This window comes from Cygnus olor, chromosome 24 (assembly GCF_009769625.2).
Source record: "Cygnus olor isolate bCygOlo1 chromosome 24, bCygOlo1.pri.v2, whole genome shotgun sequence".
Lineage (NCBI taxonomy): Eukaryota > Metazoa > Chordata > Aves > Anseriformes > Anatidae > Cygnus > Cygnus olor.
Genome location: NC_049192.1, coordinates 4,128,638 through 4,156,548, shown reverse-complemented (window position 1 = coordinate 4,156,548; position 27,911 = coordinate 4,128,638). Strand labels below are relative to the sequence as shown.

Below are 27,911 nucleotides of genomic sequence, written 5' to 3'. Positions count from 1 at the left end.
CAGTATCGAGCTCTGGAGCTGCTGCAGGAGCAGCGCTCAGATGTGGCCATCTCACAGCTTTGGGACATCTGAGATTGCACCTGAGACCTGCAGTATTGGCTGAAGCATTGATCAGGAGCAGATCTGCTACCTCAGGTTTACTGCCAGCAATTCCTCCCCAGTGTCACCCTTTGTACCCTGCAAAGACTCTTGTGCTCTTCCCCATGTGAGACGCTCCCTTGCTCATCCCTGCTGCGGGCTGGGGATGCTGAGAGCACCAAGGGTCTCGTTGGTGACACCAGCTTGCAGGAGCAGTGCACAGATGGGTGGGAGCTGGGATGTGGTTGCCCACTCACCAGATCCCTTCTGACATGAGACTGCAGAAAGCTGGAAGGGGAGCTGGAAGAGCATAACTGGGGCTTGGTCAGACGGCGGTCATTCAGTGTGAGCATCCGGGGGTCGATGCCACATCCTGACAAACTGCGCTTGGTATTTCCTGAAACAAGGAAATATTGCTCTGGATGTCACTACTCCACCCACGTGGATGGAGGAGAAGGGGCTGTAAAGGCTCTTCCTGCATCTCGGCCATGCAAAGGAGAGACCTGCTGTTAGAGGGGAGAGAGAGAGACGTGGTTCTGGGTTTGGTAGCTTCATAGGAGTCCCTCAAAAGGGTTTCCTACAACATGTCCCAAGGGACAAAGGCAAGCTTAGAAAACACCAAGAAAGGGGCCAAGTACGGTCTTGGATAGATAACAACTTCCGTGCTCAGTGAGATTAAATCTGCGAGGACATATAGCTGCAGGAAAGATAAAAATGAGGGTTATACGATGGAGGAGCATAAAGTAACGAATGTTACAGGGAAGGTAAATAGGTAATGAGTCATTGCACAGGACTTGTGCCTTCCTCTGATCTGTGTCCCCAGCTCCCGTGGTGGAGACGCCCTGGAGTGTGGGTGCACGAGCGCTATGGGGGCTGTGGGCTGTGGGTGCCCTGTGTATGCTGAAGCTCATTTACACCTACCAGGCTTTTATGGGGCAGGGCTTTTGGTATGGGCTGCCACGTGTCCTCCGGGAGCATGCCGTGTGGGACTGGGATGCCACGGTGATGCCTCTGCTCGGGGTGATCGCACCCAGGGTGTGGAAAACCGAGATAGAGGAGCTTGGCTGTACAAGTGTGTCCCAGCACGAGGCGGTGGCACTGTGGGGTCGTTTGTGCTATTGCGGTGTGCGGCCAGGGCTCGGTGTGTCCTAAGGATGCTCTGCACAGTGCCATGTGGTCTCTGCACAGTTTAATTAGCCCAAATTGGGAACCGCTTTGGGCTGGGAGGTGATGATCTTCCGGGTGGTGGCTTGAGGCAGTGGGGTATTTCTGGGGATGCCTGGGACCTGCAGGAAAGGTGTCCCACAGGCCTGGAAATGGGGAGCAGAGTCTGCTCCAAACACATCATAGACAGCAATAAAGATTCAAAAGTGGCACGGTGGGGCTACACTGGGGTTACTTTATTGCTGCGATAAGGTGTTTCAGGTTGAGTCTCATGCATTATTTGAGGTCCTATGAGCTCTAGGATCTGTAAGGTTTCCATGAACTTAGTGCTTGCTGTATTTTGGAGAAGGAATGCTGTATAAATGCCCTGCATGCTGCAGACCCCATTTTGTTTCCCTTGAATCCTTCTGCAATACCAGTGCCTTTGAGCTAAATCATTGTGTACATGACTCCCTGACCCAGCCTCTGGAGGGGATGCACCTTTCACTGCATTTGAACAAGGAGCATCTTGCTTGTCTTTTTCTTGCCAACATCCCTATGGTCTCTGCGTGTGTCTACAGGCTGCCCTGTCCAAAAAGGAAATTTTCTTATGTGGGTAATGGTCCCCAAATGAAAGCATGTTCCAGATTCTTGGTATTCATTTTACATACTGCAAATGGACAGAGAGAGATCCAAACACGTAGTAGTGTCATGTTCATTGCTGAGCAACCTTTAATTTCTAAATTTCAGCCATGTGCTGCAATCTACAATGACACATGACCTGTCCTTCTTCAGTGTCCAGAGAGCCTGCTCAAGAATACAGAGGTAGGACTCATCTGCATTAATTTTAGACACTCTGCCTCTCTGCTAGACTCAATGGAAGACTACTTGCTTTCCTAGCCTATAATTTATATGACCGTTCTTGGCTGTGCCTTCAGGTGCGGATTGTACCTGAAGAAGCTGTGGAATTGACATCATCAGCACATGCAATATTGATAGTTAATCTTCCCAAGCAGTTCTGGATACACTGTTCCACAAGGGCTTTTGTAAGACAATTGCTTAGGTACTACATTCAAAGCCAATTGGAAATATGCACTGTCCTAGAAACAGCTTGGGTAAGGAACGATCATGGTTGTCAATGCAATTTCTTTTACAAAGTGTTGCTGTATAAGGTCCATCCAAAGCTGATTAAGGAGTTTGGGGTTTGATGCTTTGCCTCTGTGCTTAATCCTCTGGTGCTTTCCCAGCCTTCAAAAATCTCAGCAGAGCAGCACAGGGTGTTCCTGGAAAGGAGCTCTGCGCAAAATAGCACGGGGTGATGCCTGCCCCTTTTTCTATGCAAGGATTTACAGGATGTGCCTAGCCTGTCTGATAGGCTATGAATCCTCTTTTTGTAAGACACTTGTCAGTGGTAAGGATTATCCCTAAACCTTGCCTCAAGTAAACAAGCTAAACACTCCTTGTAGCTGAGATCATGTTCCCCTTTGCCAGATTTCTTCTCTGAAGAGCCATCTTCTGAAGGAGATCAAGAGGATGCTGCTTCCTTATTGCTTTTGCAGCACTGCCATCAGTATTTGTATGCTGCAGTGTTCCCCAGTGCAGGAATCACTGCATCTTCTGTGCGTCCTGCACTTCAATTGTCCCCATGTAGGTCAGGTTACAGCTGCTGCAGGTTGTGATGCAGAGACCAAATCCTTAGATGCTGTTGACAGCAATTCCTTGGAGCAGGCTGGGAAGTCCCCAAAGCAGATGCAGCCTTAAAATTGGTCCTGATTAGCATGAAGGGTCTGGTCCCAAATCTTACATTTGTAGACCTGCTCTGTACCGTCAACATCTGGATCAAGAACAGCCTAAACTTCCACCACTGTGTACTTCTTCTGAAAGGGGAACTTAAAGGATGATGTTTGTTAAGGAGACGCAAAAAGGGTGAATTGAACATTACAGGCAGTGCAGGTTATGCTTATCATATTGAAAGACAAACCCAGTAAATCCCACCAATTAAGAAATCCTCGAGTAAGAGCAGAAGGGAGCTGGCTGGGTTAAGCAGCAGGAGAGGGAAATTATCAGAAGGTGTTGTTTGAATAGCTGAAGACAAAAGTAGGAAAAACTTCATAACCTCTGCCAAGTTAAATGTAAACTGAACTAAATATGCCAAAAAGGAGTTGAAGGAGCAATGTCATAAGAGTAAGATAAAAATAAGAGTGTCTTCAATTATACGAAGGCCTGCAACAGAGACTGGAGGGCCAGTAAATATCAGGGTGAAAAGAATACTTGGAAAGGGGAAGAGCAGAGAAAGATCTTTCTTCTTTCTCTCTCTCTCTCTCTCTCTCTTTCTCTTTCTTTTACATGTGATGCCTCTGAGAAATGGGGAAGATTCCTACAACATCCAATACCTGACAGGGGAAAACCCACATGGCCACGTACCTGAGAATTAAATGTGATGCCTATATACAAAACTTGGGTGAACTATAGATCAATAAGGAATGGGTGATAAATGACAGAGAAACATCAGCTTAGAAAATGTTAGGTGATATGCTTGGGGTGAAATAAACTTATCTTCCCAAATGATGGGCTTGGAGTTGACTTGGAGGAAACTTTATGATAGATGGTCCCATCCCAGTGACAGCTCAATGCACAACAGTGGTGCAGAAAACAAGCTGAGTTTTATGTATTACTAGGGAAGCAGAAGAGAACAAAAAATGTGGCTATTAGATCTCTAAATAAACCCACAACTTAGTCACTCTTTGCATACTGAATGCAGTTCTGGCCTCCCCATCTCTGCAGGAAATAATTTAATCGGGACAGGTTCAGAGTAGGTCACCGTGCACAATGAACGATGGCTGTGTCTGAGGAACTGGTCTGGGACTTTCCAGACTGGACCAAAGACAGCCCATGGCTGTCTGAGACACTGGGGATCATCAATTCATCTCGCTTTTTAAATATAAGACCTAGGTAGCTTCAAACACCACTCATGTGAGTCAGGTTCAGAAGAAATTAAGTTTTTTTTTTTTTTTTTTCCCACAACAAAGTGCGGATCCATAGAGGTGACACAAATGATGCTATCAATACTTAAATTTTTCGTAGGTTGAAGTGGTGACTGTAAAAGCTCATGGGTGAGAAACCTTCTGAGGCTTGCCAAAGATGAAATGGTGGAGGAAACAGGCTTTACAGCTTCATTCCTTGTATCAGCAAAGCAGAACAGACCAGTGGTGAGACCAGTGGCTGAATGCTGCAGGGTAACAGGCTCTTGCAAACCTCTCAAACGGATGCTTTGTTCATTCCCAACATCATGGCAAGACAACAAAAATAAAACTGTCTGAAACAGGAAGCTTGAAGAAATTCCAGCAATTTTTATTGATTTCAGCTTTTCCAATGAAGCAAATACATACAGTACAGCCAAAACAAAACTGATACATTATTCTCACATACCTATATCTTACAGAATACACTGTATAGCTATGGACTGGTAGGCTAGGGTGGTCACAAACTGGTGTATGGTCAGAGAGGAATAAAACTGCCTACTGCCTTCTACTCGTCCATGAGGCTTCTGAAATGCTGGGGTGGGTTAGATTGTACATACACAAACAAACAAAGCATTTTATGAGAAAATAGACCAAAAAGCTCTGCTAAGCCCAGGACAAACAAGTATGGTATTTATTTACACGGTTGTGTGTCCTGCGCGCAAATCAAGCCCCAACTGCTCTTATTTCTGCTGCTGGCAGAGCTCACAGTGCTGCTAGCTATGGTCCTTCCCTCAGTAATTCTCCATCGGTACGATCCAGAGCGTGAGCTATGTACTGTGCCCCTGCCTCACCCGTATCAGTGGGCATGCACCCTGCTTGGCTCTTGCATAAGTGAAAACCAGGAAAACAGCTCATTGAAGCAGGTGTCAGAGTTAAAGACGTGCCTTTAAAAAACGTCTCCCTAGAATGAAAAATGTTAACTTTGGAGGTGAGAACAGCATCCAAGTACTTCAGTGCTGAGCCCTGTCCCTGGGAGAAGCATTACTTGGAAAAGAATGTCCCAAACTGCTGGTTATGAGCAACACCAGTTACTCCAGTAAGTCTGATTTTCCTTTCCTTTCACAGCTGGGCATCAGGATCACTTCTCCTACTTGGGTAGAATCTGTAGTCCAGATTTTACAAGGAGAAACTGAGAGGAAAATAGAGTTGAGTATCAGAGAATTTCCTGGGGAAAAAAAATAGATGCAAAACGGCCCTGGGGTGGCAGAGCACTTCACACAGCACCCTGCTCTCTCAAGTTAGCTATATTTTGAGGTATGAGAGCAGCAACATGCAGCAGCATAATAAGGAAATTAAGATTGGAAGGGACCTCTCTGGTCTGCCCAGCTCAACGCAGGGGTAGCGTCAGAGCCAGATTGGGCTGCTCAGGGCTGTGTACAGTCAAGTTTGGAAGATCTCGAGGATGGAGACAGATTCTATTTTTATCATTTTATTAGCTTTGGAAGAAAAAAACAAAAAACTTTACTGTACTAATAACGTTTATGGGAACGATGTATCTGGTCCTTTGAGTTTAATATTTAGTAATGAAATCTCCAGTACTTGTAAATTTAATTGTGAGATGATTATCATATAGCTACAGCTCTTTGTGCCTAATATAGCACTATAGTAAACTGTATTACCGGTGAAAGCAGCAGCACTGTTTTAAAATAAAGCTTAAATAACAGCCAATTAGAATGAATTTCCTCAATATTCCATCATTACATTTTGTAGTTAGCTTTCCCCAATTAATTTTACAGGGAAAAACATTAGCTCCCAGGACTTCAGTCTAACATGTAATTACAGGAACAAATCTGAATGCAAAATTGCACGCAACATACTTTTACACCAAAACTGTAACAATCCTTCCTGTGGATACTGCAGCCATTATGGACGTCCATAGTCTTGGGTCCTGCCGAAAACATTTTGAACCATGAAATGAGAATGTATATCCAGCTACGTAACATCTGGCAGGTATGGAAAGGGCATGCCCACAGGCCTGGGCTCCTTTGCTGCTGTTTAAATGCTCCTGAAACTGTCCTACCGGATTCACCTGGTTCTAGCTCTCCACTTCAAAGGTGCTTTTTTCTCTTTCATTTGGCTGGGAGCTCTGCACAGAAAGCTCTCGACTGAACGTGGGTGAATGGAAGCAAATAGTTGTTGCTCATTAAAGTGCACAAGATTAAGCCACCCTTTGTAGTCCAAGAGAAAAACCAGCAGGCAAACGATCTCCCTCTCTGCGGACACGTGCTCCGTCCTGTCAAAACAGGGGACAAGTGCCCCTCCATTACTTAGGTCTGGAGCTGTGTTAAAGCCAACCTGAATGCTATGGATAGACCCTCGGCAGTCACGAATCACAGAATATCTGTCAAGTGAATGGGATATACCACTTGCCACCAAGTGAGGAGGATGACGTTTGAAAAAAGCGAGACTGTTTTTCCCTTTCCAGACTCAGCTCCAGAACTCGTCCTTCCCAAGCACCTCCTGAACCCTTGGCATCTGCAAAACAGGATCTGCTGCCCCTGCACAAATGCATCCTTAGCTGGTCCTTTCCCTGGGTGTCTGAGCTTCTGACTTCACACACATGCTTATACTCCTTTGCATATTAATGCTATTTCTTTACCTTGATCAGTACAAACAAACAGTGATTAAAAAGGCCACATCCCTCACTCTTGAGCCCTGGGTGGGAGTCAGTGAGTGACCCTGGGGAAAACAAACTCCTCCTGTCTCCAGCTCAGCTTCTCAAAAGCCACATTTGTCCAGGTACAGTCATGAGATGGCGTTGTTCCGGTGCTCAAAATGATTTGGGACCCGGTATATTCATGCTCTGCAGATGTGTTATAATTGTCCCCTCACATACAGCTTCAGAGAACGGTTACTGAGACCCAGGAGAAAATCAGCAGATGTCAATTTGCTTCTTGAGATAAAGAGTTCACATGACAGGAAAGAAAATACTAATAACTATAAGAGTTCATCGGAGAAAAAAATCAAAAGCAGAAAAGAAGCCCATGTTCATAAATGTTAGGAATAACCAGCCTTTTTAAAGAAGAGTACTGTTGTGTGTATCTGTTTAAAATAGCCATATGCAATGGGGGAACCTATAAAACTGGTAATTTTTGTACTTGTGAGTAAAAATAGGCTGTGACAAGTATTTAGTGTGGCAGCATTTGGTGCGTGGATTGAGTGGAATTTATCAAAACTCTACAACGGGGTTAAACTGCACAAATCAAACTGACTTCTGGTGGAAGACAGGGGGCTATGCCCGTAGGAAGATCCTACTCGCCAAGTGTGCACATGTATGTTGTCTGCATGCACACATACACAGCAACATGTACATAGTTACACAGACACACGCTTTGCAAAAAAAAAATAATTATTGACATCAAGAAAGTATAACCTCGTTAAAAGTCCCTTCTCCCCCCTAAAAAGAAGAAAATGCTTAAAAATATCAGTATCATCCACATGAAATCCATATGTTTAGTTTGCTTTACAATTGAGTTTAACTCAGAAACAATCTACACCTTTAACATCCTAAGTAATTGTGAAAGGGTTGTCTTCCTGGACACGAACTGGTTCCAAATTCTGAAATGGAGAAAAATAAACAAAAAAAGAAATACCCAGATAATTAAAGCATTCAAGAAATCTTTTTCTTTACATTCAAAGCTAACTTTTAATCTTTTCCCTTGGCCTGTCCCCAGTTTCTGTGTTACCCATAGCTCTTCCCCCTGTACTCCCACACTCCTCTGAAGTATCACACTGAGTCCCAGTGGAAACCACCCAACAAAGCAAGAAGCGAAATTCATGCCTGGGGAGAAGGAGAGAAGTGGGATTTGCCATTTCCTCTTACATCGGGACTGTGCTTAGTTTGACTGCAAAGAGCATGTTGGGGAAGAGAGAAAATAATTAATTCTCCATGAACTCGATACCACCTTATAGAGAGATCTGATACCTGAAAAAATGCAGACCTGGTCAACACCTTTCCCTTCAGTGGGAATTATGAATCAGAAGTACTTTGCAGATTCAGACCTCATCCCACACTGAAAAAATATCCTAGTGATGCTCTGAAAAGTCTGCCCTTGATCTCTCCAACCTGGTTTCTCTGTTGGGATTGTTTGGATAGTACCATAGAGTTCCAAATTTTGACACGAGGCTACCGGCAGATTCTTAAGTGCTCATAAAATGTTTAAGGATAATGGTGTGAGGCATCACACAAAACACTTTGGGGATGACTAAAAAGAGCAAAATTCTGATGAGGCTCATGCACTGCTCCTCTGCCCCCAATCACCCTTTCCCCATGGATGTGGGCCCCGTTCTCACCTGCAGCCCAGAAGTGCATGGAGAGGCTCCTAAAATCTGGAGGAGAGAGTCCTGAAGGTTGTTCCAGCTAAAGATCCCATCATGTTCTTATCAAATCCTTGCTGAAAAAGCAGATGTATACAAAGTGCAGTGAATGTGCATTACCCTCAAAACCGATACTTATCTATTGCTGTGAGACAGCCTCCTGCCCAATTCAAAAACTGTCCTCCACCTAAAAAGTGTGATTCGTTCTCAAACAGCCTTCTCTGTCCTCCCTCTGCATGCCCTCAACACGTAAACAGGCACCCTTGTGGATGGACTTCACCTTCTTGCTTTGTTCTCTGCCTGCTAGGAGCTGGACTCCTCCAGCTTTACTGAAGGAAACCTTCACGTAATCCTTTACTCAACGTTAATTCATCTTATTCCCCATCCTGGAAACATGGCAAAGATACATGTATGATGCATATATCCTTGCAGACTCCCAGCCTGCTTCTCTGATGTATATACCTATGTGATGAGCACAGGAGTGACTCAGTCACATCAAAATGAGTTGGCACAAGCTCCTGAGCAGAGCCTGGTGCAAAGCTACACGAACTCCTATGGAGAAAAGTCCCTAACCGTTAATAGAAGAATGATATTTAGGTTCTCTCTACCTTCCTGCCCCCAGGGTATTCCCCTTTGTGGATGTTACTCCTCCTCTTTAATTTGGCCCTTTACTCTCTGCAGGTGCTGCTGTTCTTGAGTTGGAAAAACCCAGCTCGTTCAAAGCAAGCCACTGGGAGCTAGGAGCTGGCTCAGCGCCCCGTCTGGCTTGGCACTTCCACAGTTTCTGTTGCAGGGAGCAAAACAAATCCTAAAATCTCTTCTTATTGCTTTTAAAGATTATCCTGACTGTAGGGGTGATGTGACCGCAGGGAAGGGTTATGGATTGCAGAAGAAAATGGGGGAAAAGAGAGGAGGAACTTTCGTGAGGATTTGGCAGGATACACTGATCCTACACAACGGGCTGCGATGGGGAAATCCCTAAAGACAGCCCCGGGAGCTGTGGTTGCGACCCCACTGCCTCTTCCTCGGGCCGTATGTGGTGCCTGAGTGCTGAGTGTCACCGGTCCCGTGCCTCAGGCTGCTCCCAGCCCCTGCCCATACCCGCTGCTGAATCACGACCTCTGCAATCTCACTGTGAGTCAGGACCGGGGCTGCTCTGTCAGCCAGGAGGCAGAAGGGCTTTCCTTACCTGCTTCAGCACACTCTGCAGCTCCCTGTTCGACCAAAGATCTGTCAGGAGGAGGCGAGCAGCTTCAGCCGCTTTCGGACAGGAGCTGGGAAGATGAAAGCAGCACGGGTGAATTCTGGATGGCTGCAGAGCAGCGGCCCACAGACATCAGGACGTGTTACCCATGGCCTACCTGAGCCATCCCCATCTGGGGCTGGCTCGGCCTGACAGAGGCCTGCCCGGGAAACCTCTGCTGTTCTCTCAGCGAGGTTACGCGACAGCAACCACTGGGGCCAGAACGGGACAAATGAAAATGGGAAGATCAGAGCAGAGAAACTGAGCTGAAGGAGTGCTTCTGGAGTGTGAAATCCAGGAGAGTGAAAGAGGCGTGCAAAGGTGGCAGCCCGTCTCTGGGCTCTGTAGGGACATCGTGGGTGAACCCTCCGGAGGGCAGTGCAGGGAAGGGTTCCACGCTGCCTGTGGGGACGGAGGAGATGGGAGCATTCACAATAACAACATCTGTAACCAGAAGTCCTTACTCAGCACAAGTTAATAGATACTTGCTCATGTAACAGCTCCGAAACCATGAGTCATAACAGTATCTTCTATAATTTTGGAACATTTCATACGACAACCTAGATCTAAACCTCACTGCTGGTTGTTATCACTGCTCCTGATCTGCTGGACCACGTCCTGCCCGTGGGAGACTCCTGGTGTGGGCCTAGTGTGACAGCCCCAGCCTGTCTCAAACAGGGTGATGAAGGGGAGACCAGGCTCAGGACCCTCCCTGGCTCCCAGTTTTAGGAAAAGTGTCCTCAAAATGACGCATTAGAGGACAGGAGTGGCAGAGCGGTCATCAGGAACCACTTGGGACCTGCAAACACCGTTCCTGTGAGTGTGGAAGGACAGGAATCTAACCCCACTGAGTATATTTTGGGGCTTTCCTCTCACATAAGCAGCAGTCATTACCAAAGACCTCCTAGCATACAAGAAATTCCCAAATTTAATCTGGTTAGAATCACCACAGGGGTTGTGCCAATCACATATGTTGGTACTGCGTTGAGGACTGGGGGAGCCGTGCATAACCAGAAATTCTTGAGCAATGTTTTGGGACAGGAGAACTAGTTTTTATTGCAAAATTGTTTCTCTGGTTATAACCAACCTATACCCTGTCATCAGAATGACTATGCTTAAAAAAATGTTGTGGTTGAAAATAGTATCTGGCTGAAAAGCCATTGAAAAGCAATAAACTTTTGAGTTATTTAGGATTCAATAGTCATATCCCAGATACCTTTTTTCAGGGATATATTGTTTCATGTTGTTTTTCTGTTTCTAAGATAGACTGATTTTAATTTTTTTTAAATAATTTGCTTCTAATGATGCCAACTGTGTTCTTTTTGCCATTGTGTCTTTAGAGCATATATAGCTGCAGCATACATAGCAGAGCTGTTCATTCTTATTTCGAAGGATTGGTACTGGCTCTGTTACGCACAGAATATCCAGCGCTACTATTTAGGTATAAAAAGATTAAGCATGAACTGATGCAGCTGTGATGACAACCTCAATATGTAAAGTAACATGTCCTAAAAAAAGAGCTGGGAATAGTGTATAACTATAAAGTGTATACCATGGGGCAGAATATCAAGGACAGCTCATGTGGGGAAAAGTTTTTTTTGAAAACAAGCTGCCTGACCATCAAAGTTCATTTTAAGAACAGACGTCAGAAGATATGGAAAGACAACAGTGAATATGTCCACTGGGGCAGTGGTAGCAGTCATCCTGAAAGCTATTAATCCAATTAATCCAACAAAATATAGCAAGAACCCAATCAGAAGGACTGAGGATGGAAAGCATGACTGCAGCACAAAAGACAGTGCCTTTCAGCATGCATACCAAATTATGGGAACAATGCATATCAAATAATGGGAAAAAATGGGGGAACTTATGTTTCCTCAAAGGACAAAAATGTCAAGAACCATAGGAGATGCCAAGAAATTCCTGCAAGAGGGGCTTCCAAGGAAAAGATTACAAAATTGATACCAAGATGCAATCTTTAGTAGAACTAGGAAGCTGGAAATTTGTGGGTGAGAAGAACTTTCTTCCACAGAATCTCTTCTGTGGAAAAGAAAAGGAATCAAGAAAAGAACTAAGAAAGAGAAATTGGAACAAATCAGTGATAAAGGGGTTGTGAGACAGATTGCAAATCTGATGCTCTAAAGTTACAGAAAGACATTTTGGAGATAAACTTTTGGTGCAGGCCAGAGAATTATTGAGAAAAATGATGATTTTAACAGTAAAATAACGTTGCTTGAAAATGAGAAGAGGACTATTTTTCAGACAGTTGCAGAAAAAAGAAGAAAAGGACATCACAAAAAAAATCAGTAATGGGAGCTTGATTTTCAGAAACACCAACACACACACAAAAAGATAATATTCAATATTTTGGCAACCTGAATTAAAAATAACAGAGAGTGAGCAAACACCATCATCACTCTGAAGCCTATGTCATAGGGGAGGATATATGCAGGAGACTGAGACAATTATCTAATTGGGATGCTCCAGGAAGGAGAAGAAACCACAGCTATCAGATAAACTCCTGAACAGTTCATGCCTTTCACTCAGAACACAGCTACACGTAGCATTAAGAAAAAGAAACCCTGACTTTGAGGAGAGCTGGGTGTCATTTGAGAAGTACATGAGAAGGGAAAGTATACACAACTTACTTGTCTTTAGCCTGAAAGTTCTTCCTAAAATATGAATACAAAATTGTTCAAGCATGTTAAACACACATTTGAAGCTTACAGCTTCAAATGCTTACAGCTTCAAATGCAAAGAGAGACCAGTTCAAAAATCTAAGAAATATTTGGTAGGTGGCAGAATAAACATGTGCTGGGGAGCGTTACGCAGACACGTCAAGCAACCAACACCAATGCTTGGGGAGAAGGAAGTGTGTCCATAGGGAAACTAAGGCAAACAAAGAGAGAAAGCCCTGCAAAATGCTAACAAGGTGCGACATGGGATGGCCAAAGTTAGCCAATTTATGAATTAGCAGGGTCAAGTCACTAGAGGGGAGATCTTTTTAACATCTGCCCTATGGGAACAGTCTGAAATAATATGGTTGGAATAAAATAGATTAGTCTTGGATGTCAATTGTTGGTGTTTTTTCATAAGAATCAAACAGCATAAAAATCCACGGGGACAGAAATGAATAAAGGAGTAAAAGGACGAATTCAAGTTCCTTTTTTGGAAAGGATCAGGGAGCTTCTCAGGAGGAATTTGTGATGAAGACAGGAGGAACACACTGAAGACATCTCCAGAGTTTAGTAACTCTCACAGTTCCATGACTCATTAGAAACAAAGCTCAACACACAAAACAGGCAAGACAATTAAGGTACGCACAACCCCAGTTGTGCAATATTCTGCTGAAGTAGTAAATTAGCCGATGACTTGTCTGAGAGAGCCAAAGCGGGACTTTAGGCAGAAGTTAATGCCATTCATAACAATGAAGACTTAGAAGAGGGCAGGGTTTTGTGTTAATTGGGCTTGTTGCAGAGTGGAAGCATATAAAAGCAGCAAAGTGACTGATATGTTGGCTGAGGTCCAAACTAAACAAAGAGGCCACTTCTAATGACTGAGAGTCTCTGCTGCCTTGAAACAAGTGGTAAGTTGTACGTGGTTTATCAAAGGATGATGGAGAAGGCATGTGAATGTCTTTTCATAACAGAAAACAACAGGTTACTTGCACAAGGTATTTTAAAACAAAGACAGATGGGAGGAGAGATGAGAGTCTTGGAATGGAGAATACATGATAATACTGTAAGCTCCATTGTAAGTCAAACACCAATTTGGCCAGAAAAGAGCACAAGGTTTGGCAAGGGTTGACAAGCTTTTACACAGGGCTATAAGGGGTGTGGATAACAAACAGGATGGAATTATTACCTGCAAAACTCAAACCAAATCTCAGAAGAAAAAGTAGTAAAATATGTTGGGATTGTTTAGCTGTTGAAGTTCATGGCATGTAGGTGAGTAGACCAGAGGATCTACTTATAAAAAGTAGATATATAAAAATATATATGGTTTGTCACAGCTGTATTTTGCCACTTGAGGTGGGTGCTCCAGCCAAAACATGAATACATTTGAACATTAAATCAAGCATAATACCAATATAAAAGCTGTGCCTGAATCTCAGACCTGACCTTCATGGTAAGAGCTGCAGGAAGCTGTCAGTGAGAAGCCCAGGTACTAGGGATTCACGTTGCCTTCTGAACTCCCCTGCTCTGAGGGCTGGAATTTTTAACAGGTTTAAGATGTTGGTCCCTCAGTTCCTTTTATACTTTCTTAAAATTCAATGAGCAAATTTCCTTAGGCCCTTTTACAAATCCCACCCTGGATGGCTCATATCTGTTTCCAAGAAACCACTGCTGAGGATTTGTCTCTACCAGCATGCTTGAAATGTATCTGCACCCTCAATTTACAGATACAGGGAAAGAATAATGCTTCACTGTGGCTCTGAAGTGTTTTCTGAAGGCTCTGATATTAATCTGGCTTTGCACAGAGTACAGGGGCTCAAAAATGTCTGTGTATGACCCTCTCCATGCCTTCTGCCCCAAACTCACCCATTTCGGCACAGGCTTACTACATTATTTAGCATGTTGCTTGTCAGGTAACACTTTCCCAGGTGTGGGTTGGACATGATGAGGTTCCTCAGAGTGTAACAAGCTGATGTCATGATCTCGCCATAGCTGTTGGTATTTCCAGACTGGAATGACAGGAGACGTGATACATCTGGGAGCACCTGGTGAGCTAAAGAGGTGGAATGTTCCAATCAACATTTAAATAAAACCTAGCAGAGGTGAATGACATTATTTGTGTTAGCACTATTCAATGCAAGAATGCAGTGTTATCCCCTGAAGGAGGCACTAATAATGCTGGATGGTAATAGCATAATAGCCTTTCCTTGGTTTTCAGAGCTAAGAGGAGCGCTGCAGGCTTATGGAAAGGTAATGATGTTGGTTATGGGTAGTCAAGTCCAACTCAGTTCCCCAAAAACTATCATCTGCACTACATCCTCATAACCCTGCAGAGTTGTTATTATCTATAAAGCATACCACAGGCTTGTAGAGACTGAGATAGCAGGCATGTTGCTAAGCCTTCATATATCACTTGTAATGGTCCTTTTGACCAGAACAAATGACACTGTTTTGCCCAGTCTGGCTGAGTCCTGTTATGGGGTTTATAAAGTGAGGTGGGCATATATTAGAGAGGTAGAAACTAGACTTTGTTCTGGAATCCACTGTGGTGGAAATTACTTACCCATGGTTTTGTGGAGAATAGGATGTCGGGACATATTGCTCAGCAAAGAAGCCCCAGATCGGACAACTTCAGAGCTGTTGGACTGCAGGAGCCGTGCTATGCGAGGCAAACCTTTTTCCTTCACACCAATCAGTTGGCTCATTGCGTTGGACATCTAGGAGACAGAACAGTGATGTCTCGTGACTTCCCATGCTGGAAGGACACAACTGCAATGATGTGCAGGTTCAGACAAACACAACCATGCTATAAAATAAGCATCTGCATAACACCTTCTCCTAGCGTAATCCCGCTTACTTTGTCATTTGCCCTTCTCCACAGGAGTTTGCAAAGTCAGCCTCCCATCCGCTGTCATACGACTGGGACTCCTGTCCTCTTTCTGGAGGCCTGGGGGGGGACACTTGGTTGCCTAACTGATATTCCCAGTAGCTGGAGAAATTTTACCTTTCATGTCCGCATTGCCCTTGCTCAGCTCCCTGTTGTGCTACAAGTAATAGGCTGCTTTGGAGCAGAAACAGCTAATGATACCTTTAAGAAACAAGCCAAAGGCCCAAAGTACACATCTTGGATGCTGATTTCATGTTTGTTTACGTAAATCTAAAAGATCTTAGGGTGTAGCCAATGCAGCTGAGTGCTCATGGACTTTGAAGCACATACCATTAATAAATTGCCCACTTATTAATAGAGTTTAATCTGACCTTCTTGGCTACTGCACCACCAGGCAGGCTGCTGGAGTTCATCATGCCCCTAGAGTGACACACATCCATCAACAGTGACATGGGAACGGGCTGGAAGGCGACCCCCTTCCATAGGGCTGAGACTCAATTTCCTTCCCATGCTCCAAGGATGCACAGATGCTGTGTTACAGACTCACACCAGTGGGACTGAGATGTATATAGGTGAGAGTGGGAAGAGATTCAGACGCTTCCTCTGAAAGCTAAAGGGTTATAGTAAGCTTTGCAAGCTTCTTCCCTATTTTCTTTTTCGTTTTAGTGAGAACATACCCAGCAGCTCACCCCACCTCCAGCTCTGAGCTGGAGCAAGACCTCTGAAAACAAAAGTCACTTCTGCACATCCAGGTCCATTCCAAACATCCCTGCTAGAATGCTGAAGTAAGTTGTTGCACCACTTTCAGAACTGTTTTTGTTTGTTTGTTTGTTTGTTTTTCTTCCTCCCAAAGAAAACATTCTTGTGTAATGATCTTGATTGCCGAAAGCCTTTTTGTTTCCGTGGAGCACGTAGCTCCAGCCCTGTGTCTCTGATCAGCTCTACCCTTACTGTGCCAGCCTTCCTCCCCCTTGTTATTAGTGGCACGGTTTTGTTAAATGGGAAAAGAAAAAAAAAATCCCTAAGTATTTCACACTGAAAGCCTTGTAACAAAAAAGAAAGACTCAGAAGAAAAGCTCCCAGGAGATCGGAGCTGGCAGGTTAATGCCGTCCCAGCAGCGCAGGCTCCTTCCGTGAGTCACGCCGTGTTTCTGGGTGGAACGCTTCGCACACGTGACACACCTCTCCTACGTACTAAATAATTACCCCTTTATCTCCCTAGCCATCTTATTTAAATTGGAATTGATGAAGTTCGACACAGACAAGTCGGGGTTTGTCCTCATGAATGCAGCCTGTGAGGACATGCCCAGGGCAGCGATATTGGGCGCTGCGAACGGAGCTGCTGTCGTGACGTGTCCCTTGCCAGCCCCAAGCCCATGCAACGTACACAGCGTCACACAGCCCGTGCCACCTCTGTGCTGCCACACTGGCGTGTACAGGACATCTGCAAGGGTAATTTTACAAGCAGCTTTGATGCGAGCACAATCCACAATCCACAGCACAACCCACCCTGTTATTAGAGCCACCTCCTGCTTAAGAAACACACACACGGGCGGCACACGCACATCCCTTAAAGCATTCTCCCTGCTTTAAGGACAATTGCCCACATCTGTGCACATCCTCACTGGTGTCCTGGGGGAGGGTGCCAGTACTATAGGTGCTGGTGATATGACCTACAGAGTGAGGAAACCCAGAGGAGCCCCTGGAAAGGCACACAGACCCTTGGGGCACTGATTCTAGCCCCCATGTGAACAAATTTCTGGCATTTATAAGAACTTGAGATAGATCTTAATGGATCTTTCCACTGTGGAAAGATCTGCAATAGTGCAATAGTTTAAGGAGGACGTTTCTCTTCCTGACTACCATAAGGTGCTGACACATTTGGTTGAGTGTCTGCAGAGGAGAGGAGCGCTTACCAGTCCCCGGCTCGCAGTGAGGTTCTGCAGGGCTCCAGCACAAGCCTCCAGGGTGGCATCCTTCTTGCTCTGATCCATAAGGGATAGGTAGGTGCGGATGGCATCGGAGTGGTAGAGCCAGCTGGGCCCTTTGGGTTTAAAATCCTCCTCAGGAAGGGGGACACCATACTCATCATTCTACAAAGAGACAAGAAATGGGAAACTCAGATCCTGCTCCTCGCTTGCAGCCCCTGCATGGGGCTGAACATCACATTTCCAAGCCCTTTGGAGCACATCTTACCTCCATTTTGCCACTCCTGCTGTTGAAGCAGCCTGTGAGAGTTTTGTCCATGTAAACGCTCCGGGCCATGTGGTTGAGCTGGGTGTATTTGTTGGGAACTTCGGCATCCAGGCGGTAGGAGAGGTTGTGCAGGATGCAGATGCAATTCTCCACAGACTGAAATCACCCCCAGAACAAAAATGCAAGTGTCACATTAGGCAGAAATATGGAACAGTACTGCATATAGCTACAGAGAGGACATATACCATGCCATAGTTATCTTTTCTAGCAGCTACACTGTATAAGGTCTTAACACTGCCCAGAGGGCAGTGGAGGGGAGACAGGAGGAAGAGTAGACATGAACGAAGGCCTCATGGCCCAAACTGAGATCTGATGGATCTCAGTGAGCTGACTGACTTGAGGGACCTCATTAGGTCCCTCTGTCACTGTTCGGTTCCATAGCCAACTTCCAATGATTTTATCCAAGTCATGGCTACAGATTAGGGGATTTTTTATTTTTTTATTTTTATTTTTTAACCAAGAACAGGCTTTTAAGCCTGCTTTACCTGGATATCAATGACTGCAAACACCAATGTAAAAAGCAAGGGAGAATTTCACTAGATACCTGCAGCCAACACCAAAACACATAGTTACATTTCCAAACATCTGGCTTCAGTATCTTCTGCTGGAACCATGTTTTTTTTTTGTTTGTTTGTTTTAAAAAAAGCTGTCCCCTAAAGAGGATTTGCTCAATCCTGAGCTCATTTGAAATATTTTTGATTTTAATGGGTATTGTACTGGGGACTCTTGGATGTCTGGCTAATATAGCAGGTGTGAGCTCCTGAAAATGTGCTATAAACTCTGTTTTGTCCAAAAAAGTGCCATTTACACACAGCGATCAGTGTCACAGTCAGCGGACTGGTAGAAAGACACCGGCTCCTGGCTTCTTGCTGAATGTGACGCCAACGTGGGGCTTATGTACTTGTGACCTGCCAGAAGAAGAGATGTGGTGGTGGGAAGGGCGAGAGATGGAAGTTTAGATGCTGGAAGGGTCCCGGGTGGGAAGGTGAGGGAGGGGAGCATTCTGGGGGCTCAGGAGCCAAATTATTTTGCTGTGGCTCTGTGTTTGGTAAAGGGAAATTGTAAAACAGACATCTATGTTAGGCCAAGAGCACAGCACATTTGCAATGCTATAACAGATTGCACTGGGATTTGGTAGGTCAAAAGCAGCCACAAAGAGCCCAGTCCCCTCTCATGCTTGTTTGAAAGGGATTTGGAGATGTTCCGAAAGCTGCAATGAGTAACTACGTGGCTGAACTCAGGCAAAGAGCCAGGGAGGAGCAGCTGGTACCTTGTCATCAGGTCGGTTAGAAGCCACGCAGTTCTGGGCATAAGTCATGACCGAATCGATCAAGCCAGGGTAATTCCTCATGGTCTGGCGCCCCATGTCTGCAGAACTCAGGTTTCTGAAGGAAGCCATGGCAGAGCATGTCAGGAGGGAAGAAGGAGAGAGAATGAGTTGGCTTCACTCACTAGTCTCTATCAGCTCTTTTCTCATTATGGCCCTGATTGATTTTTTTTTTTCCCTATATTCAGCAAGGCCAGAGTTCTGCTTTCATTTTGGAGGCCTTCTGTATGATTGCAGTGCTGCAGAGCTCTCATGTTGCTCTTCTGGATTGATTCCATAGGGGGAAATGTCCTCTTAAGGAACGCTGTATAGAAGACATCCTCCTAGTGAGAACGATCAGAGGCCACACGTGATGTTACATAGACTCATTGCCTCCTTGTGTCCAAAAATAAATAAATAAATAATAATAAAAAAACAAAACAGGAACGTGCAAATGGTTGTAAACATGGAACTACAACTACACAGGGTCTACAGCAATGCCTGTGTGGGGAATGGGAAGGACCTGCTGAGGAGCAGCAATGGCTCTGACCAGTGGGATTGCCCAGTTCCTAATGCATTCCTGAGCACCCAGCAGGTTGCTGCCAGGACTGGGGAGTTTTTCCAGTAACAGGAAATATTTTTTGCCTTTTTTTTTTCTTCCCTGTTTTATTGCCTTGTAGCTTGCAAATGAAAAACAAAGAGAGGTTGGCAGTCGCTGTGAGATATTCACTCCAGGCGTTCCAGAACTGGATTTGATGTTCACTGTGATTTGCAGCCTCTTCATTACCATGAATTCATCTGCAATCCAGAAATGCTTGAGCAGCAATGGCTCGAGCCCAGGGCAAACCCAAGGCTGTTCTCATCCCTGTGTGATGCTGTTGCAGTGCAGTGAGTCAGAGCTGGCCCGGCTCCCCCCATGGAGCAGGGGCTCCCGACCATCTCGCCCCACTTTCCATGCTCCCCATGCCCCCACACCTTCCCAGCTCCCTCGCCATCCTGCAGGACCATCCTCAGCAGGATCCTGCTGCTGCAGGCTGCAGGACAGGGGCAGAACCTTTCTGGAGCTATGCTCCATGGAAAGCTGGTTTTACACTGTCCCTGCACTCTTTCCTTCATTTTAAGAAGCTGTTTTGCAGTATCAGTGGGTTCAGATGGTCTCAAAATGGAGAGCTGCATCCTTCCACAGTGCACATCACAACGTGCTGTTGCGCGGGGAAGGTTGCCTTCCAAGACAGGGAAGGGAGCAGCGCTCGCTATCTTTCAGACACGGTTCCCAGCCACAGAAGATGATAGTATCACGTCTCAAAAGGCCCCTGCCGTGTTCACCCATTTCGTTTCACAAGCAGATACAGCTCCTGCTAGCTGCGTGTCTGGTAAGGGTGCGGCCGGTGCTGCGCTCCCTCGGGGAGAGCTTCAGTTGATGAAAGTACCTAATTATACTGGGTAGTTTTTTTTTTTTTTTTTTTCCTCCACTTGTTCCCAGTGAGACAAGGTGCTCGCATCCAAGTGGAGGAGGGTGGTAGGAGAAACAGCAAGCCAGGACGAAGATCCTCTACAAAAGGGCTCTGGCTTTTCTCCGAAAAAGTAAACTACTCCGGGCTCAGTCTGCTCCTCCTCTTTTGGGGGTGACCCATCTGGCAAAATAGGCCAATATGCAGCAAGCTGCATAGGCCAGGGGTGGCAGGTAAAGTCCAAGGCAGCGGGACTATTCTGTACTAAAACAGTTATTTAAATTAGTGGGAAAATGCTTGTTTTCCCCGTATAGAGAATTCAGTCTTTTTATCACCCAGAACTCAAAGCGGTTTGTTTTCTAGCAACCAGAATTTTCTCTGGAAACCTCAAAATGTATGGGCAAAAAGTGCCAAGATTCCTGGTCTAAGCTGAACACTGTCAGGTTTCAGTATTACAGCTCTCCAATTACAAAGCAACTTATATTTTTTGAGCAGAGACTTCACAAGAGCAACCCTATTTAAAAATAAGCAACACCTACTACGAAAATATTTTGCATACATTTTTTTCTTCACCCTCTGTTAGTCGGGAAAATTTTCTCAGAGAGATTTTTTTTTTTTTTTATTAATAGCATTGCAGCAAGTGTGGTTTTTAGCTTATTGTAAGAGGATTTAGAGAGATTCAGCTCTTGTCAACACACGGCAAGCTACACTAAGTCCCTGCTTGATGACTCACCTCAAACACCCTGTGGCATTGAAGAAAACTTCTGGGTCAATAATTTCTCTTGTCCTGTTGCAGCCGCCATCAGACCAGCCAGAGAAAGGGATGATAACACAGTCTGTCAGGACGGGGAGGGCCTCCTGTATCAACTCTTCCTTTAATTCATCGGTGGAGGAGAGGTTCCAGAGCAGTCCTAGGAAGGAGAGGGACACAAGCCCAAGCAGAAGGTCACCATGAATTAGAAAGTTTGAGATCAGAGTGAATTCCAGCAAAAAAAGTTCTTGCTCCCACCATCTGAACTCAGGGTGCAGAGGCTGCCCTAAACCCCAGTCTCTGCCCATCCCCAAGGGAGATGGGCAATGGGAGCATGGTATCATGAGGAGGTGTACATCTAAGCATCATCCCTCCTCCCAGAATTAGTGTTTATTGTAATCAGGTTACGAGAGGAAGGCATCTCTCCAGGGATCTTATGGAGGATTGCACACAGGACCTCAGGCACAGCTGGGGGTGACCAGCACCAATGAATTCAAGTCAATCCTTCAAGAAGAGGAGAGACCCCAACCAGATGACCTGCCCAGCCGTACCGGGATTGCCAATACCCTTGTCATCCCCTGCACAGGGGACAGGGGGCCAGGAAAGCATGGGAATGGCAGGGCAACATCAGGAAAACCTGGGAGAGGCACAGCCCCGATGAGCAACTATAATTTGGGGAACCCCTGCAGGACACCAAAGGGCCAGGACCTCCTCTGCTTTGTGTCTTAGGTTGCCATTTCATGCAACAGGACAATAAAATATCCTCTTGCTGGTATGGCAGCACCATGGCTCTGTGTGTCGGGCAGCGCGGCCCACAGGCAGATGGGAACATGGTGCTTGCAGAGGGATGAGCTCCTCGGAGGCTCAAGGTGTCTGGGCTGACACCAGCTGAGGGGCTCTTGGCGGTCTGTCATGTACCTGTCAGCTGCTTCTGAATTTCGGTGTTCCCTGTCCTCCGTAGGAGGCTCACACACTCCCTTATCCCATTCTGCCGCCGGGTTTCTATCTTGTTGGTCGGATTCCTGAAGACCAAATTTCGGAGGGCTCCAGCCGCTGCTCTCTGTACGTTCTGGTTTGTGCTGCGGAGCAGTTCGACGAGCTTGGCGATTCCCCCGAGCCGATAGACCTGCACCAGGAGAGACATGCTGACATTGGAGTGGTGTGCAGAGCATCGCCAGGAGAAGGACAGCTATAATTGCAAGGAGTCAGCGTGGAACCTACTCACAGGACCTGGCAGAGGAGGATGGCTGGAGCCCTCAGACAGCATGGCTGGTTCTTGCCATCAGTCATGGCACCAGGGTGCTGTCCTTGAGGTTAGAGCTCAGACTCTAGAAGTGGATGCCTATGAGTAATGACCATGGGCCGAATTTTTGGCTGATGTAAATGTGTTTGCTCCCACAAACTTTCACCTACCTCCATCCGTTTCCATCAAGCAAAAATGTTGCCCTGCCTACAACAGGGGCCATCCATAGCAATGCAATGACATGACATGGTAATTTATCTGCATCCTGAAATCACAGGCTGAGCTGTGGTCACGGCAGAGCGTAAACACCCTCAGGGGCAGCCAGCAGCAATGGGCCATGCTCCAGCAGAGAAGAGGGAAGGGTATGGGCAGGGGTAGCACTGGGAAGGGGCTAGAGCCCCAAGCTGCAGGACACCGCGTGCACACCATGGGTGTTTGAAGGCAGAGCAAATTCCCTGCTCAAAAAACAAACAAACAAACAAAAAACAGGTGAGCTCTCCAAAGCACTGGGTGCTCCAGCTGAAGGATTTCTCCTGTGTCAAGTCTGCTGGGGACATGAGCCTACATGGAGCGCCTGCTCGCACAAACAAACTTATTGGCTGGAGAATTGCTGACAATAGAAATGAATGAGCGCATTTTAAAAAAGAAAAAAAAAAGCAACCAAGTGTGCGCTCAGATGACTCACATACCTGCTCTAACACATCTTTCTGGGAAGCGATGGGACAGGCGGGTGCTCACATTGTTTTCAACGGTAACGAAGGGTGTGGTCAAACTGCAATTAGCAACTGCTACGTGGGCTGGGGTCCCTGCACTTGGTTCAGCTGCACCGGGACACAGAGGCACATCTGCACCCTGTGCCAGCATGTGCAGCTCCACCACGCTGCCAGAAAACTGAAAGCCACCTTCATGCAGATGCTGTCTTGAGAAACCCACATTTACATGACTGCAAACATGCCAGGACGGAGATAAACTTTTGTGACAGTCTTGCTACAGCAGATCCAGCGTTGAAACTGCCTCCCTTGCTGCAAGTTGCCATGAATTTAGTAGCAGAGAGCAAAAGCATAAGAAAAATGAACTTTGCCGTAAGGAGGCCTTCTGTTTGGCCAACCATCTTTGTATGTGACCACTGATGAACCCGTTGGCTTGAATAGATGACCAAAATGTCATTGAGCAACGCACAGTGAAGATCACAGTGGGATTTAGGGCAACTTTGTGTGGCTCTGACACTGCAGCTCAGAGATAGCAGAAAATTCATGTGGAAGGAGGTGCAGTTGCCTCCAGAAGACAACTCTGTGTTTGGGTAGCTGCTCCCCTATCACCCTAACCCTTCAATCTGTACCACGGGGGGTTAGGGTGATAACACAGTCACAGCCTTCTCTGCTGCCTGCTAACTATTCCCCTATGTTAAAATACTGACCCGACTGCTATTAAGAGAAAGTGGCCACTAATAGTTAAAAAACCTACTTAATTAACTCCTGTGTGAGACTAACGAGTTATGAGGCTCCATCATGAAAATCAAAAGGACCTTGCTACTGAGGACAACCAATTTCATCCACCTCATGTGGCACCACATCCAGTATGACAGCAGAGCTCTGAAGGAATTTGCTCACCTCTTGCTTGGCAGACTCATCCTGGAAGCAGGTGTGCTGGAGGTAATAAGCACCCATGGCCTGGTATTTGTCATCGGAGGAGCACAGAAGTTGTATGGCTTTCTGGATGGTCATTGTACCGCCGTCTATCTCATCACCACATATTCTATGTTAAAGAGAAATGCAGCATTGAGTTCTCAGCTGAAAAGGCTACTTCAGTACTGGTTGTTGTTAGGAAGGAATCAAATACAAAATGCAAAATATTATCACATAAACCATATTGTGAATCCCTATTGCATTTCTCAGTCTCAAAAAAGAGATGATAAAAGTGGAAAAGATACGGTAGGGAACACTAGGGCTAATGAAATATGGACCCACTCCAACAGCAGAAACAAGGGAGACAGAAAATAAAAGCCTCTGGTTGAGGTGCTAGAAGTCTAATTATGTCTAAGGCAGAAGGATTAAGGAAGAGAGAAGCAGTATTCACTGGTGCTCACATGAAAGAATTAGTGGACAAGAATGAAACCATCCGCCAGTTTATTAGGACAATCTAAAGTAGGCAGATGCTTTTCCCACAATGTGTGGTCCTTTGATGTGAGATGTGGTGGAAGCAAAACTGTGAGAGCAGCTGATGGTCTTGGAAGGCTAGAACAGGAAAAGGTGACAGGCATGTCTGGAGTGATGGAATGGACAAACAAAAGAGTTTATGAAATACTAATAATAGCACTGAGACATCCTGCTCCCAGGGCACGTTTACGTCAGTAGTCTCCAAGCTCTTTGTAAAAGCTGGTCATCGTCGTCATCCCCTGTTATAGGTAAAGAATCTACCTGCAGAGTCTGGAGGAAAGCTACAAATACCTCTGGCTTGGAGCAGGAGCAAAACCTTGGGTAAAATACAAACAGCTGGAGATCTACCCCCTTGTTTAAAAATCTCGAGGTCTTGCTGTCTTTGGCTTGTACTTATTTAGCAGTACTGATATTGATTCCTGATGATATTACTGATATTGACTCCTAACCACATCAAATTAGAAAAAATGTATATTTTCATACTGATGAAGGGGCTCTGAACTGCAAAGCTTGTCTGTGTTTCCAATTATATCAGTTAGTCTAATAAAAGTTGTTGTCTTAGCATTCTTGCCCCTTGGGCTTGCAGCTGGCTGCAGCAGGATCTCAGCTCACAGCGTTAATTTGCACCAGAGTAAATAATCACATGAAGTTCAGGACTGAGAGGAGTTGAACCCCAAGCTCCTGTTCGGTTATTACAGTTCCAGCAGTGACAGGATGCAAATGGGAAATATTTTGATAACAGTGGATGAAACCAGAAACTGCGGGCTTTGCTAGGATGGATTGGCATCGTCAGACAATCCAATAGACTCTAACAAAACAGAGATTTTTTTTAAAAAAGATCTTTAAATGAACCTATTACATTTGAAATATTAACTATTACTAGGAGGGAGTGACTTTTTTTGAGTCTCACGGTGTGCAGAATCATTTTCATTGTTCCAAAGAAATGTAAGAATGAAGCTCTATAAAGGACACCCAGATACGGTCACCACCTCCAGCAGCTCACAATTAGATAAAATATTTTGTCCTCAAATATCTAAAGACTCTCACCTCCCCACAGCACGAGTCTATGAACAATATCCTAACTCTATAGCAAATTCCACACAAAAGCCAACAACTATGCTGTGCACTGAAAGACATGATGAGAGACTATATATGAAGTTGCACCTAGTTTAAATTACTCATTTAAGCCCCTGTGTAGTCAATAGACAGAAATAGGTGCTTCCAAAGAACAACTTGCCTCTCTGTCTTCAGCATTTATCTTAAGACAGGAAGACCTGCCTGCTGGAGATAGCTCTGCCTCTGTTGATATAGAGAAATTAGATGAAATCTTGCATTAAGTGTTCAATAACTAAAGTTAGATGAACTTCTATTTCTACTATTTCACTTCTATTTCTACTCTAAGAATAACACAGCACTTCATCATATGATTTTTCTTCATTTGAACCTCTACTAAAACATGGCTCCAAGAAGCTTCCATTCCACTTGAAACAAGGAAACACAGAATTGGAAAGAAGAAGGTTAAACTAGAAGCTTTGGAACCTCAGAAATCTTTGGTTTGGGTTCAGTCACAGTAAGGTTCAGGATGCTGTGATTTTCCCTTCATCTTTTTTATCTGCTCTGAGACACACGACAGAGCTGAAACACTGACAGGCTCAGCACAGATGGCACCAGAGGGACTTCCTTGAGAATTCAGACCTGGGCCAGTGGGACAGGGAGGGAGGCACATTAATAGAACTAACAGGTCAGTGGTCATGCAGCATATGTAAATATGCTGTTTTGTCTGTTGGTGGTGGTTTTATTTATTTTTTTAAATATATTTTCCAGGTTAAACAGAACCCTGAACCAGGAGCACTTTTCATGAGAAAGAAGGATACCTGATCTGTCTAACAATTGAAGGAAAGCAATTTCCTGCACATCCACCTAATAAGAGGTCCAAGCCCTCTTTAGGCAGGGAAAAACTAGGCAGACAGATCCAGTTCTGCATGGGGAAAGATGGGAAAAGATCCATTTCCTCTGCTGGCTCACTGCCAGGAGCAGTTCACTGAGGGTGAGCAGCTGGGCTCTGTTCCCCTGGAGAAGCAGCAGTGATTTCTCCCAGCTGAGAACAGAATCACCCTGGCAAGGCCCATGCTAACAGGAGATTGTTCGTCAGCCAGTCAGGGATGTTCCTACCCAGATCAACACCATGAGAACAACAGTCTGCTCCAGGACAAATTCTTGGAGCATAGCCATCTCCAACCTGGGCCAATGTGCCTGGTAGGAAGAGCTCCAAAGGTTGTTCTTCTTCCACAAGAAAGAAGCAATCAGAGTAAGGAGAGACCTCAATTAGAAATGATTCATCAGGAGACAAATTAGATGATCAGATTCAGGTGTGGAAGGGAAACAAATACTTAAGAGTGTCAGTATCACAGAAAGGGAAATTCTCTAGTTTGATACTAAATTCTTTTGTTCACTTTGTATTAACAGATTAGTTTGTGTTGAGCAGATCTAAGCCTCCATCCTGGTTGTTAAGGTTGTTAAGCCCCAGGAGAAGAGGAAGCTAGAAAACTGTAACAAATTGCATTGTTCATTAACAAAATGAGAGTGAAGACACTCAAAACCTTGAGTGAACCCAGCACATCCAAGCCTCCCAGAGCCAGGCCATGCAGAAGCAAACCAATAGTGCTGTTCCATGCCAAGCAGCCACATTTGTCCACGGGACTCCACCCAGGTTTTGATGGCACTGAGAGCTCAGATGAAGCTTCCCCTCGGGCTTTGCTTGGTGGGTAGATACCAGGGAGATGGACACTGAGTCAGGGACAAGGAGATCCTCACCACGTGCAAGCTGTGGTATGAACTGCACCAGGACAGCATCATGCACAGCTCCCCTGCAGTTGCTTTGGATGCAAATGCACCGTGCAGACAAGTTCACGTCACACAGAGCCAGCATAGTGAAACAGCCATTTTTAGAGGCAGCTTATCCCATATAAACACAAAACAATATCAAGATGTCTGCTTTTGTACACGGTTCTGTGTTCATGTGTGGCACAGTCCTGGAGAATTTCTGCTTTGATACTGATTTCCTTCGGTTAATCCCCCAAAAGAGATCTATCAGAAAACCCCATAAATACCTTTCTGACTCTTTCAATAACTTTTCTGTGTTTTCCTTGTTTAGAACATTTCCAGAGGGACTGAGCTTCTGCCTAGGAATGTATGGTTTCAGGACACACAGTTACTGTCCCTAAAGTTAACCACAGCTCACAGAGGCTGCTGCAGCTCAGCTTGGGCCAAGCCAGAGTTACCATAGGCAGATGTGACCATACGTGAACAGTGCTTTTGCAATACTGAAGATCCAAAAGGTTGCCCCAGCCTCCTCCATAGCCACCAGCCAGGTCCTTAACAG

General features: G+C 45.4%; 1 protein-coding gene across 2 annotated transcripts in view; it reads right to left on the bottom strand.

The window, feature by feature from the left end:
- Positions 1–4,551: 4,551 nt before the first annotated feature.
- Positions 4,552–27,911, bottom strand: part of PKP1 (plakophilin 1) — a 45,012-nt gene continuing 21,652 nt past the window's right edge. For both annotated transcript variants that reach the window (XM_040536028.1, XM_040536029.1), the window contains 11 exons: positions 23,984–24,128; positions 22,049–22,256; positions 21,113–21,290; positions 18,893–19,007; positions 17,563–17,718; positions 17,283–17,459; positions 15,043–15,196; positions 14,346–14,532; positions 9,751–9,835; positions 8,538–8,638; positions 4,552–7,802 (listed from right to left, as the gene is read on the bottom strand). In XM_040536028.1, coding sequence (XP_040391962.1) covers positions 8,567–8,638; positions 9,751–9,835; positions 14,346–14,532; positions 15,043–15,196; positions 17,283–17,459; positions 17,563–17,718; positions 18,893–19,007; positions 21,113–21,290; positions 22,049–22,256; positions 23,984–24,128 — 1,477 coding nt within the window. In that variant the 3' untranslated portion in view covers positions 4,552–7,802; positions 8,538–8,566. The remainder of the gene's footprint in view (positions 7,803–8,537; positions 8,639–9,750; positions 9,836–14,345; positions 14,533–15,042; positions 15,197–17,282; positions 17,460–17,562; positions 17,719–18,892; positions 19,008–21,112; positions 21,291–22,048; positions 22,257–23,983; positions 24,129–27,911) is intronic.